This window comes from Rhinatrema bivittatum, chromosome 2 (assembly GCF_901001135.1).
Source record: "Rhinatrema bivittatum chromosome 2, aRhiBiv1.1, whole genome shotgun sequence".
NCBI lineage: Eukaryota > Metazoa > Chordata > Amphibia > Gymnophiona > Rhinatrematidae > Rhinatrema > Rhinatrema bivittatum.
Window position 1 is genome coordinate 755,990,011 of NC_042616.1, and position 12,133 is coordinate 756,002,143.

Consider the following 12,133-nt stretch of genomic DNA (forward strand, 5'->3'; position numbering starts at 1 on the left):
GTGGGCCATATATGGGAAAGTTTGAGTAATAGGGTTCAGTAATAAATTATATAGTTTAGATATCATCCCCCTTTTCTTGTCAACAGACTCACAAAAATGTTCAAAAAGGGTGTTTCCTCGCGCCAAATCCTTAGTGATAAGAGGTGTCCGTAAAAAGTGAAGCAGTTGGCTACCGGCCAAAAAATCCTGTCTAGGTATATGATATCTAGCTTGCAAATCCGCCCATGTCATAAGTATGCCACCGCTAAGCAGATCCCCCATCTTAATAATCCCCTGACGGTGCCAATTTTGAAATGAGTTATTGTCCTGTCCCGCAGGAAAGAGGGAGTTATTATAAAGGCGAGTCGAATAGAAATACGACCTGTCGCCAACAAGGCGTCCCTTCCATTTATTCCACAGTTTAAGAGTGGTGCCCAAGGAGATAGGCACTGCCCGTATAGGAGGCCATGTATCGCGAGGTTGCCAGAAAAGTATTTTAAGAGGGCATCCCCCTAATAGGGATTCCTCAAATTTAACCCATTGCTTGATATAGCACCTTCTATGAGTATCAGGGATAGCAGCAAGCTGCGCAGCCACATAGTAGTACTCTATATTGGGAACCCCCAATCCTCCCCGTATCCATGGTTGTTGCAAGATCCGCCGGGCCACCCTAGGGGGTCGTCTCCTCCAGATGAAATCAAATAAGATCTTTTGCCAGGACCATAGTATAGCACTACTAATAAATATAGGTAGCGTGTTAAAGAGGTATAAGAATTTAGGTAAAATATTCATCTTAACTATTGCTACTCTTCCCACCCAAGAAAAAAAATCCCTATCCCATTTCTGAATATCCTTTTTTACTCTATCCACCAGTGGTTTATAATTCAATTGAAATAATTGTTGAAGGTCAGGACCAATCTGGACGCCAAGGTACTTAAGGGAATTATGTACTACCTTGAACGGATATGTCTGTTTTATTGTCAATATAACAGCGGGGTCTGCCGACACATTCAGTAATTCGGTCTTGTCCAGATTGATTTTAAACCCGGAGACTGCGCTAAAGGAAGCAATCTCATCTGTAACGCCCCTTAAAGAGACCAGAGGGTTGGTGAGTGTCAAGAGAATGTCGTCGGCAAACAACGACATTTTCAAATCACTGTTTCCAACAGTCACCCCTTCAACCTGGTTAGATGCTCGAATCCGGGTGGTAAAAGGCTCTAGGAAAAGCGCAAAGAGGAGAGGCGAAAGAGGGCACCCCTGCCTAGTCCCTCTCTGCACTGGGAAAAGATCACCATACCGACCATTCACTTTTATCCTAGCCCCTGGATTACGATATAAACATTTTATCCATCCCAAAAAGCGCTCACCAAAGCCCATTTTAGTTAAAGTAGCAAACAGAAAGTCCCAATGGACAAGATCAAACGCCTTTTCGGCATCTACCGCTAGTAGGACGAGAGGCGTTTGCTCTTGTTTAGCCCACCACAATATATCAATCACTTTACGAACATTATCGGCTGCCATTCTTTGAGGTATGAATCCCACCTGATCCTTATGGACTAACTGTCCAAGGATAACATTTAAGCGATTTGCCAAGACCTTAGCAAACAATTTAAGATCAATGTTCAGTAAAGATATGGGTCGGTAGGACCCACACTGAGTTGGGTCTCGGCCTGGTTTGGCAATAACTGTAATTCCCGCAACGTTGGAATGAGGTGGAAGATGGACGTCATCGGATAGGCTGTTGTAATAGTCCACCAGGGGTTCCATGATCTGTGCTTGGCATTGTTTATAAAACAGTCCCGTGAAACCATCAAGTCCCGGTGATTTCCCGCTTTTCAGATCCTTAATAGCAGTTTGAAGTTCAATCGCGGTGATCGGCTCATCCAAGAAAGCCCGCTGGTCATCCGTCAAAGCCGTCAATGTAATGGGTAACAGATAATTTTGGATGTCCTCTTGTGTAATATGACTGGCCTTACTATATAGCTTGGAATAAAAGTCCGTAAAACACCGTCGGATATCATTGCTGGAGGTGTGAAGCTTGCCATGTCCATCCTGGATTTTTGCGATAGTATTTAAGAGCTGACGTTGCTTGAGTTTCCTCGCTAATAGTCGTCCTGCTTTATTGTTGCCCTCGAAGTGTCTCTGCTTGAGGCGATCCAGATCATGCGCAATCTGCGTAGAATCTAGGATGTGCAGTTCCGATCGGGCGGCCTGGATTCGTTTCAAAAGTACCGAAGCGAGAGAGCCAGCATGTTGACGCGATAGCGAGGAGATAACCTGGAGCAATTCAGACCGCCTCTTATCTCGCTGCTTTTTTAACGCTGCAGCAAGTCCGATAAGTCTGCCCCTAATGACCAGTTTGGAGCATTCCCATACGGAGCCGGCGTTGGGTACCGACCCCCTGTTGATTTCAAAGTATTCTTGCAAGGCTGCCTGCATGGAAGGAAGGTGTTCCTTTGATTTCAGAAGCTCATCTCTAAGCCGCCAAAAACGTATACCAGGGTCGGAATCAGTAAGGTCCAGTATTGTCCACACCGGTGCGTGGTCAGACCACGTGATTGCGCCTATGTCAGTGTCAACCACCAAATTTTGTAAGTGTTTGTCAATGAGAAAATAGTCTAAGCGAGAATACATATTATGGGGGTTTGAGTAAAAGGTGTAGGTACGTTCGGTAGGATGTCGCTGTCTCCATATGTCAACTAAACTCCAGGTGTTCATCAGGAGAGACAGCTGAGAAGAGGCTTTCCAACCTCCTGCAGTTTGCCGATTAGATGTATCCAGCCTCGGATTGCGCACTAGATTATAGTCACCTCCCCATATGATTGGTCCTTCAACAAAAGCCAACAATTTCTCCTGGACATCATGTAAGAAATGGTCTTGGCCTGCATTAGGCGCATAAATATTGACAATGGTTAAAGTCTTGTGATCACAGAGTATTTTAAGAAACTGGAAACGGCCCAGGGGATCAGCCAAGGAGTCCTTCACAGTAAAAGTCACCGTGTTAGCAATCAGAATGCCCACTCCAGCATACTTTGAGTTCTTAGTACTAGCTGCCAGAAATAGAGTCGAATAGTTCTGCAGGCGCAAAAGATGTTCATGCCGTTTTCGGAGGTGAGTTTCCTGGATAAGGGCAATATCAACCTGATGGTGTAATAAATCTCGAGCTAACAGTTGACGCTTTGCAGGGGAATTTAGGCCTTTGACGTTTAGTGACCAAAATTTTAAAGCCATGAGTCATCCGGTAGGTTCTCCTGTTTAGCCCCCAAACATAAAAAGAAAAAGAAGAAATCAAGCATTGCTAGAGAAAGCATATCTCTGCTGAGTCGGTGTTCTTTCTGTAGTGGCTCATATATGAACGATATTTCTTCCCATCCCAGACCCAAAACGTATGTATCCGCCATTCGGATACCTCCCAGATCAGGGGTCGTAGTCACCTACGGTAAGGCCGCCCACCTAGCGGCGTATAGTAACAAACAAAAAGTAAAAATGAAGTAAAGCCTTGCTGTAGAACAGCGGAGTCCATTTGACACCCAGCTACAGATGATCAGGCGTTGCAGAAAAAAAAAGTAATCAATGTGGATTAGCGCAGTTTCTGGTCAGCGCACCGATGATTGTAACGAAGAGCCTGAGGGCCCTCTCTGGCGTTCCAATCGCCGAGAGTCACCAGCCCTTTGCCACCTAGGAGTACTAGACAATTTCCCTGTGCGAGTCAGGTTAGGAATGGCAGAAGGTGGTAGCGAAAATTTAGTTTTACGAAAGGCTTCAGCTGCCTCCGCCATGTCTTTGACCCGATGAGTGACCCCATCAACCGTGAACAGTAAGCTGAAAGGAAAAGTCCAGCGGTATCGAATGTTATTTTCCTGGAGTACCATAGTAGCCGGTCGCAGGTCAAAGCGTTTTCGCATAGTAGAGGCTGCCAAATCATTGAAAATATTCAATTTATGAGTTTCCCAAATCCACTCTTTTTGTTTCCTGGCGGCCGTATAAAGGAGAGATTTTTCCTGGAAAGTCTGAAGGCATGTTAAAATGTCTCTGGGTTTTTCAGTGTTACGGGGCCCTTGTACCCTGTGCGCCCGTTCAATATGAAAGATCTCAGCGTTCTCCGCCGATTCTCCTTCTCCCCCGGCTTCCGATTGCAGGATACTGTGAAAGATTCGAGTCACCACTTCTACGCAGTTCGAATACTCAGGGAGTTCAGGGACACCCCTGATGCGGATATTATTGCGGCGGGACCTATTTTCAAGGTCCTCGACCTTTTCATGTAAGATGTTAATAGTGGCCTGAGTCTGCTTCGAGTCGCCCGCCATTTTATGCAGATCCTCCTCATGCTGTTCAACACGAATATCTAATTCATCCACTCTGTGTCCCACCGCAGCCAGCTCTTCTCTTACCTCGGAGATAGATGTTAACAAATCTTGTTTATGCTGCTTAAGATCGCGCCTGAGGTCTATGAACCATTCTCTAAGCTCCGTCCGGGTGGTAAGTTCGGCAAAGGACACAGGCGCCGCATGCTCACAATCGAGCCCCGAGGTCTCACTCACGGCCTGCTCCGCCAGCATGTCCGCGACATTATCAGCTGATTTGGCATAGGAGAATTGCGTTAAATCAAGGTTTCTACGTTTCGATGCCATCTCTTCCTTATCAGGCTGGGTGCCTAGGTGTTATTCGTTCGGAGATCTTAAAAGATCATATAAAAAAGGCTTTAAGCAAAAAACGCCGCAGGGAGCTCTCGCTTCAGGCGACCATTCCCGGCGATGACGTCAGCGCGCCCCCATACTCCCATTTCTAATGTTCTATATTCACACGTCTCCGTCTCAAATCATGATATATTTTTTGAAGCATCAAAATTTGTTTCTAGCAAAAGTTGATAGCAAAGGATTTAAGCTCCATTACATGCGTTTGATATAACCTGTCAATGCCTAAAACAAAACAAATTTGTTACATAGAGATTTCTCCAATCCTACAACTGTACCGGTTATCCACGGGCCTTCATTTCCACCCTCAGGAATGGTTCTGCCATAGATGCCATAGGCATATGTGAACACCTCCTCAGTCTCTATTTTCCCAGCCCCTTCTCCCTTTAATGCAGTGGTTCTAAAACCGGTCCTCCAGGCATATCTAACTAGTCTGGTTTACAGGAAAGTCATAATGAATATGCATTACATAGATCTGCATACAGTATATGCATTACATAGATCTGCATACAGTATAGGCAAACTGTCTCATGTATATTCATTCTGGATTTCCCTCCAGGACAGAGATGTCTGATATTACACGGTCCAGGCTACCAGTGTTGCTTCATGACTTGAGTATACAAGAGGAGCTAACCAACAGAATGGTCAGCAGTTGCCACCATTTTACCAAGAATGGATGTCAACATGCCTGCAGTGAAAATGTATTTTTTACATTCAAAGGTTTAAAGTTTTAGGGCCTCTTATTCTTTAAGGTTCATGTATTATGATCTTGTGCTTTATCTCAAAATAAGGAAAAAGATCCACTGCTGTTCTGAGTCGCACAGATTATACCTTTCAGTATTTAAGCTAAGCATTCAACAATACTGGCTACATGGCTAACTCTAGTGAGAGATTATTTGAAAATGTCTTATGGAATCTTTCAGACTCTATTTTCCTGACTCCAATATTCAGTATGAAAGCTGCTTTCACCTCTTTCTACAGAAAACTTAACATCACAGTTTTTCTATTATCAGAACATTAATTTTTTCCTGCATTCCGAGTCAGAATAAAAGAATGGCAATAGAAAAAAAAAAGTTTAGACTTGCTAGTTTCAAGTATTTGTAACCAATTACCTCATGCATGTATGGATCAACAAGGATTTCAAAAGGCCCAATAGCTAGAGAGATGTTAGGAGAAGCAGTAGGGATAGTCAGGGTGTAATGGAAGGTCTTTTTTCTCATGTCATGGGTATAAATGGTCTCCACCAAATCTCCATTTGAAATGGCCACCATAGCAGCATCCACTGTGAACTCTAGCTTCCATGTACACAGCTCTGAGTACGAATCCACACAAGGAAACCAAAATCTAGGAAAAGAGCACAAAGATACATGGAGATCATGACTTACTCTAACAGTGAAACAAAATACCCACTGTGCTCCGGGGCCATGAAGTTTTTGTAGTGGCTCCAATAACAAACAATAAAGAAATACAAAGTCAATATTCAGCACGCTTATATTTTGTTTTAAAAAGAAGCAGCAAAGGCTGGATCACTGATACTGTCAACATGTTGCTGAGTCTACATGATTGCTATCAACCATGTAGACTCACTGGACGTATATACAAGTGGATGGAATTCATTGTTGTTCTATTCCAATCTATTCTGCAAGTAGAAAAGAGCCTCCAGTACAAAGGGTTGGAATAAATATAGTACTACTATGACCATCTCTGATGAAATCCACTGAGAGATATCAGTATTGGTTCAAATTTGTGATTTATGGTACCCATAATGAACGAAGTTCAACACTTATTCTATTTCTCATACTCTTCTCCTCCTTCCTGGTATTGTCAAACACTAAGACTAATTGGTCAGTACTGAGAGAGGCAAGCAAGTTACTTGGGTAAATATCCAGCTAACTTCAGGCAAGATATTCTATGAGGTGTGTTTCCCCATGGAATATATCCCGATAACTTTAGACCTGCTCTCCAACATAACCAGATTTACCCAGCTAAACGTAGCTGGTTTGCACTGGATATTGGCAGTAACTGGATAAGTTAAAGCCTCACCCCCTGGAACACCCCTGCTCCACCTCTTTTTTTTTTTTGATCTGAGTAAGTTTAAGCTGGGTAATGACCTATTCAGCTACCCATTTGGCAGGGAGGAAAATTCAAATCTCGCAGTTTCTCTGGGGTTTCTCTTATTGCAGCAGCAGTTAATAACTATGAATGAGTTTGATTTAGTTAGACCCCACTTCACTGAGATACAAGGAGAAATCTAGTTTTACCTGATAAGTTCCTTTCTTTGAATCCTGCTACACCAGTCCAGACATGTGAATTTTCTTCCTCTACTGGCAGATGGGAGATAGAGAACACACCTTTTTCTGTGACATCATCACTGATAGTTACCATAGTGCAGGTCCAGCAAAAAGCTAGTGTTCTTATGTCAACACCATGAAAGAAAAAATTAAGAGATTCAAACTCTTAAGTAACATGCACATAATTTGAAACACTTAAAGGATCCTCCAAAGAAATAAGTCTTCCAAACTTTTCTTGGCTAAATGAAGAGAAAGAAAAAGGAAGAGAGGAAGCAAAAAGTAAACCTTGGGTGGCCTCATACTCTCTGTAAACCAAAGTACAACTCTTGAAAAACTATGCAGTCACAGCTTCCCGGGAGGGTCCTGGACTGGTGTTGCAGGATTCAAGGAAAGGAAATTATCAGATAAGACAAAATGTATCCTTCCTTTTCACCCTGCCACACCAGTCCAGATGTGTGGGAAGTACCCCAGCCCAATTAATCTAGGAGGGAGGAAGTCAAACTGCCCTGAGATAAGCAGTTCCAAAGGCTGCATTCTTTTTGGCATAAACATATAGATTGAAATTTCATGAAAGAATGTAAGACAGACAAAGTGACTGTCTTAAAAATATCCTCCAGGGAAAGAGCAGAAGCTCTGCCCAAGAAGAAATTTGAGTTTTTGCTGAGTTTGCTTGAAGGACCTCCAAAGGTGGCTGACCTTGCAATAAATAAGCTGAATCAATTGCCTTTTTTTTTTTTTTTTTTTAAACCATCTAGCCAAAGAGGCTTTAGAAGCTGTATCACCCTTACAAAGCCCTGTAATTTAAACAATCTGTCAGATATCCATAAAAAAGATTAGAGACTGCTAAACATCTAAGAAGAACCTGACAGACATGCAATGAGGAGTGACCTCTCTTTACCAAAGCATTCCGCACTCATGAACATCAGTAAAGATAGTGTCTAATTTAAGTATAACATAGAAACCAGTTTAGATAAAAAGAACTGTTCTATGAAACACTGAAAAGAAATGGGTTGATTTTATAACATACACGCGTGGCTCCCGGTGTGCACACATGGACATGCCGATGCGCACATGCGTGCCAGATTTTACAATTTGCGTGTGCATGTGTAGGCAGCAGGCGCGGGGGGGGGGGGATTTTTGCAATTTCCGTGTGGCGACACAATCGGGCCTTCCCCAGTTCCCTCCCACACACAACAGCTATCCCTCTAACCATGACTGGACCAGAATGTTTTCAGTGATAACTGAAGAACCATAGACCTTGGTAATTTTGCGAGTTGACATTAGTGCCATGTGTGGAGGATGGCCATCAACCCACTATCTTCTAGATTCTAGTGGTTCTCAACCTTTTTCCCATCGTGACACACCTGATAGACCACGCTCACATCTGTGACACACTGCTCATTACAATTCATGGCGGAAATAAAAAATAAAAGGCCCAGTATTATTTTTATTATTAAGAATGACATAAGGGAAAGAGAAGTACTCTGTGTGTACAGAAACTGCATAAACATCCCATACCAAAACAGCGCCAATTTCCAGCACTCAAACTTACAAGGCAAAACTGAAAATTTTACACCAGGCCATAAAACTCCAATACTTCTCCTATTTGGAAAACGGACCAAGCCAGGCTGCTATAGAGTCCTACACAGAAACTACACACCAGCAGAATACCTCACCTCAGTCACACGTTCAGATCCTCACCTAACAAAGAATAAAGAGACCATAAAGTATAAATAGAAACATGCCAATGAAAACTGAACTGGAAACCGCAACAAGCCAGAGATTCTGTGTGTAGTGAAACAAAGGAAAAAGAGAAACATCACCAGTGTCATAAAACAAATCAAGAAATATAAAATTAATAGCAGTAAAACCAGCTGATGAATGAAATATCCAATAATTAAAAACTCATACCAAAAATTTCTATAGACCAATAAAATATTTCCATATAACAGGCACAAAGACCCAATAATGAAAAATAATGATTAAAAATTTCTTTGCTCTGCATACCTGGGAACATTTGATATCCAGGTGTCCTGAGATTGTTTTGAATTAGCAGGAGGAGCATCACTTTCTCCTCTCTCTCAGTCACACACAAGCTCTCTCTCACACACATGCTCTCAGTCACGCACATTTACACATGCTTTTTCTCTCTCACTTATATATGCTCTTAATCACACATTTACACACATGCTGTCTTTTCACACATACACACACACAGGCTTTCAATCACACTTACATACATGCTGTGTCTTTCACTCACACACAGACTCTCATTCACACACTTACATACATGCTCTCTCTCTTTCTCTCACTTACACACAGGCTCTTGATCACATACTCTCTCACACACAACGGATGTCAATCACACACACATACTCTCTTTTACACAAACAGGTTTTCAATCACACACTTACACATACAGGCTCTCAATCACTCACTTACATACATGCTGTCTCTCTCTCTCTCACATACACACACACACACACACACAAACACAGGATCTCAAACACAAATACATGCTTGCTTACTCTCTCCCCCCACCTAACTAGCAGCAGCAACAGCCTCCTCCACTTTTAGTCCTCGCGGTCTCGAGAAAGGACTCCCATCGGCCGCGGGGGCTGACATTGCTCCTCTTGTGCTCTGTGCCGCGCTGCTCATTCTTAAGGCCGCGCCTTTCTTCTTTGGGCCACACTGCTAGCACTAGCATGGTCTCTTCTTCTTGCGTGTGGGGCCACTGCATTCCACTTCCTCTTCCATACCACAGGGGGGCAGGAAGAAGAGACCATGCTGGTGCCGCTGTCTCCAGATCTCCTGCTGCATTCTGCCCGGGCTATCAGTGGGGCACCGGGAAGTGTTGCGACACACCTGTTGAGAACCGCTGTTCTAGAATGTCTCCTTGCTGAGTTCCCACTCTCTGGGAACCAATGAATCTCTGAAGAGAGACAGACTGGATGTTTCCCAGTCCTGCAATATAAGTCATGGAAATTGTGAAGATTCTGCAACATCCAATGAAAAAATAGAAGGTTCATTTCCTTGGAGACCCCTCAACTCTGGGTGTCTGTCTGTTTACCTAAGCCATTGCCATGGCATTGTCACAGAGAATCTGGCCTGCTATCTTCTTCACCAAGGACAGGAGAAGCAGAGGAAGAAATGCAACAAAACCAATCTGAAAGCCCTTTCCTCCTGTGTCCATAGCATCCTGAATAACCTGATCCTAGTAGCAGGCTCCTCACCCCAACAATCTTGCATTTGTTTTGAGGAGTAATCACTGAGGAAGTTCTAGACTCATTCTACTCAGCAAGTTCAGTGGCATCGACCCCCCTCCACCAAGAGATGTTTTGCCTCCCCAACCATAAGAGAGGAAGACAAACTTCATAGTCCTGAGATTCAGGGGACTAGCAAGACAGATGGAAAATCTGCAGAGAACACATATGGGTCTTGGGTCCACTGATCCAAATCTAAGGAGGCTGCCATGAAACCTAGGAACTGTAGATAATCCTTTATTCTAGGAGCCCTATGAGCACGAAATTTCTCTACCTGACTCACAACTGGAACCACTCTTTCTTGAGTTAGATAGATTTAGCTTGCTATGACATCAAAGAAAGATCACAGGTATTCCAGAGATTGGGAATAAACAGCTTGCTTTTGGCAAAACTGATTACCCAATCCAAGCCTTCTAAACTTGAACAACTTTGTTGAACCCTGTAAAGACTTTCCTGGTGGGATTTGGTTCTGTTATGCATAATCCATTCCTTTCATAAGAAAGCTAACACTACTACCATTTCCTCGGAGAGGTTCTTGAAGCCATGGTGAGATCAAAATGGAAGTACTTTGAACTGAAAATGCATTTTCAGGATGCAATAATAATAATAATGGAGGAACCTAGGATATCCTTTCCAGATGGTAATATGGAAGTAAGTCTCAGAAAGATTCAAGAAGAGAGAAACTTGCCCTGCCGCACAGTCACTAATATGTACCGGAGGGCTTCCATATGGAAATGGGAAATGCAAAGACTGCCGTTTACCCTTTCAAATCCAGGATGGGTCTGTAGGAACTGTCCTTCTTTAGGACCACAAAATAAATGGAATACCAACCATGCCCCTGCCCTTCATATGGAAGAGAAAGCACGTCTTGCAAGTACAGAAGCTACTCAAGAGAAGTAAGAACAGCTATCCTCATTGCAGGTGAAATATATGGAAACACCATATAGGCATCAGGAACTGAAGTGGCAAGAACTAGGGAACAACTGTGAAGATATGTGGGACCACTCCTGGTAGAATTGCTGAAGATGAATGCCTACAAGTACCCCAAGAAGGGGGACAACCAACCTTCATTGGGCGGAACAGCTGGACACGGCCGAACCAGATAATTTATCTTTTGGCCTTATGGCTGCTTAAAAGGAACAATTTCTTCTTCTGAAACTTAACAATTGGGAAGTTGACCACTTCCCTGAGGTTTTGCTTCCCCTAGATCCTTTACAAGCTTGTATAAGTCCTCACCAAAGAAACAGTTTCCCAATTGAAAATAATCTTGCTTAGCAGGCTTTGGAGGAAGCATATGCCATTCAGTGCCATAGCCACAATAGCCTTCACACTGCAACTGAGACTACAGAAATAGAATAGATCCCAATTACGTCATATAAGGCTTCTTCCAGGAAAGTAGCTCTGGACTCCAGCCAAGCTGCCTTCTGCCCTTCAAGGAGCTGCTGCGTCCAGTGCAAGTACCCAAGCAATACCGACATCACAGACAGTGATTTGCACCAGTAAAGAAGTGGATGAAAAGGCATGTTTCAAAAGAACCTAAATCTTTCTATCCTGGTGATCTCTGAAGGCTGTGCCCTCTATTAACAGAATAGTTGTTTTGCAGCCATCCACCAAAACCAGAACATCCCCCACTGCATCTGAAAAAATGCTTTGTATGGCATCCAGTGGCAAATGAGCACAGATGAAGCCTCAACACTTTTTAACTATTCTCAGTCAATTTCCATTCCATAAGGAGCATACCCTGTACTTCTGAATGAATAGGAAAGGCTTTCGTTGACCTACAGATTCCTTGTAAGATATGGTCCAATTCTGGAATTCCACAACTGCAAAACTGATGTCTTAAAGGACATGATCAACTGAGACATGAAAAAAGAATTTCTGTTTTGGCAAACAGGCAGAAGACCGA

The 12,133-nt window shown here is 43.2% G+C and overlaps 1 protein-coding gene across 2 annotated transcripts in view; it reads right to left on the minus strand.

The window, feature by feature from the left end:
• Nucleotides 1-12,133, minus strand: part of TAF2 (TATA-box binding protein associated factor 2) — a 316,921-nt gene that overhangs the window by 237,560 nt on the left and 67,228 nt on the right. For both annotated transcript variants that reach the window (XM_029591949.1, XM_029591950.1), the window contains one exon: nt 5,786-6,017. In XM_029591949.1, the coding sequence (XP_029447809.1) occupies nt 5,786-6,017 (232 nt within the window). The remainder of the gene's footprint in view (nt 1-5,785; nt 6,018-12,133) is intronic.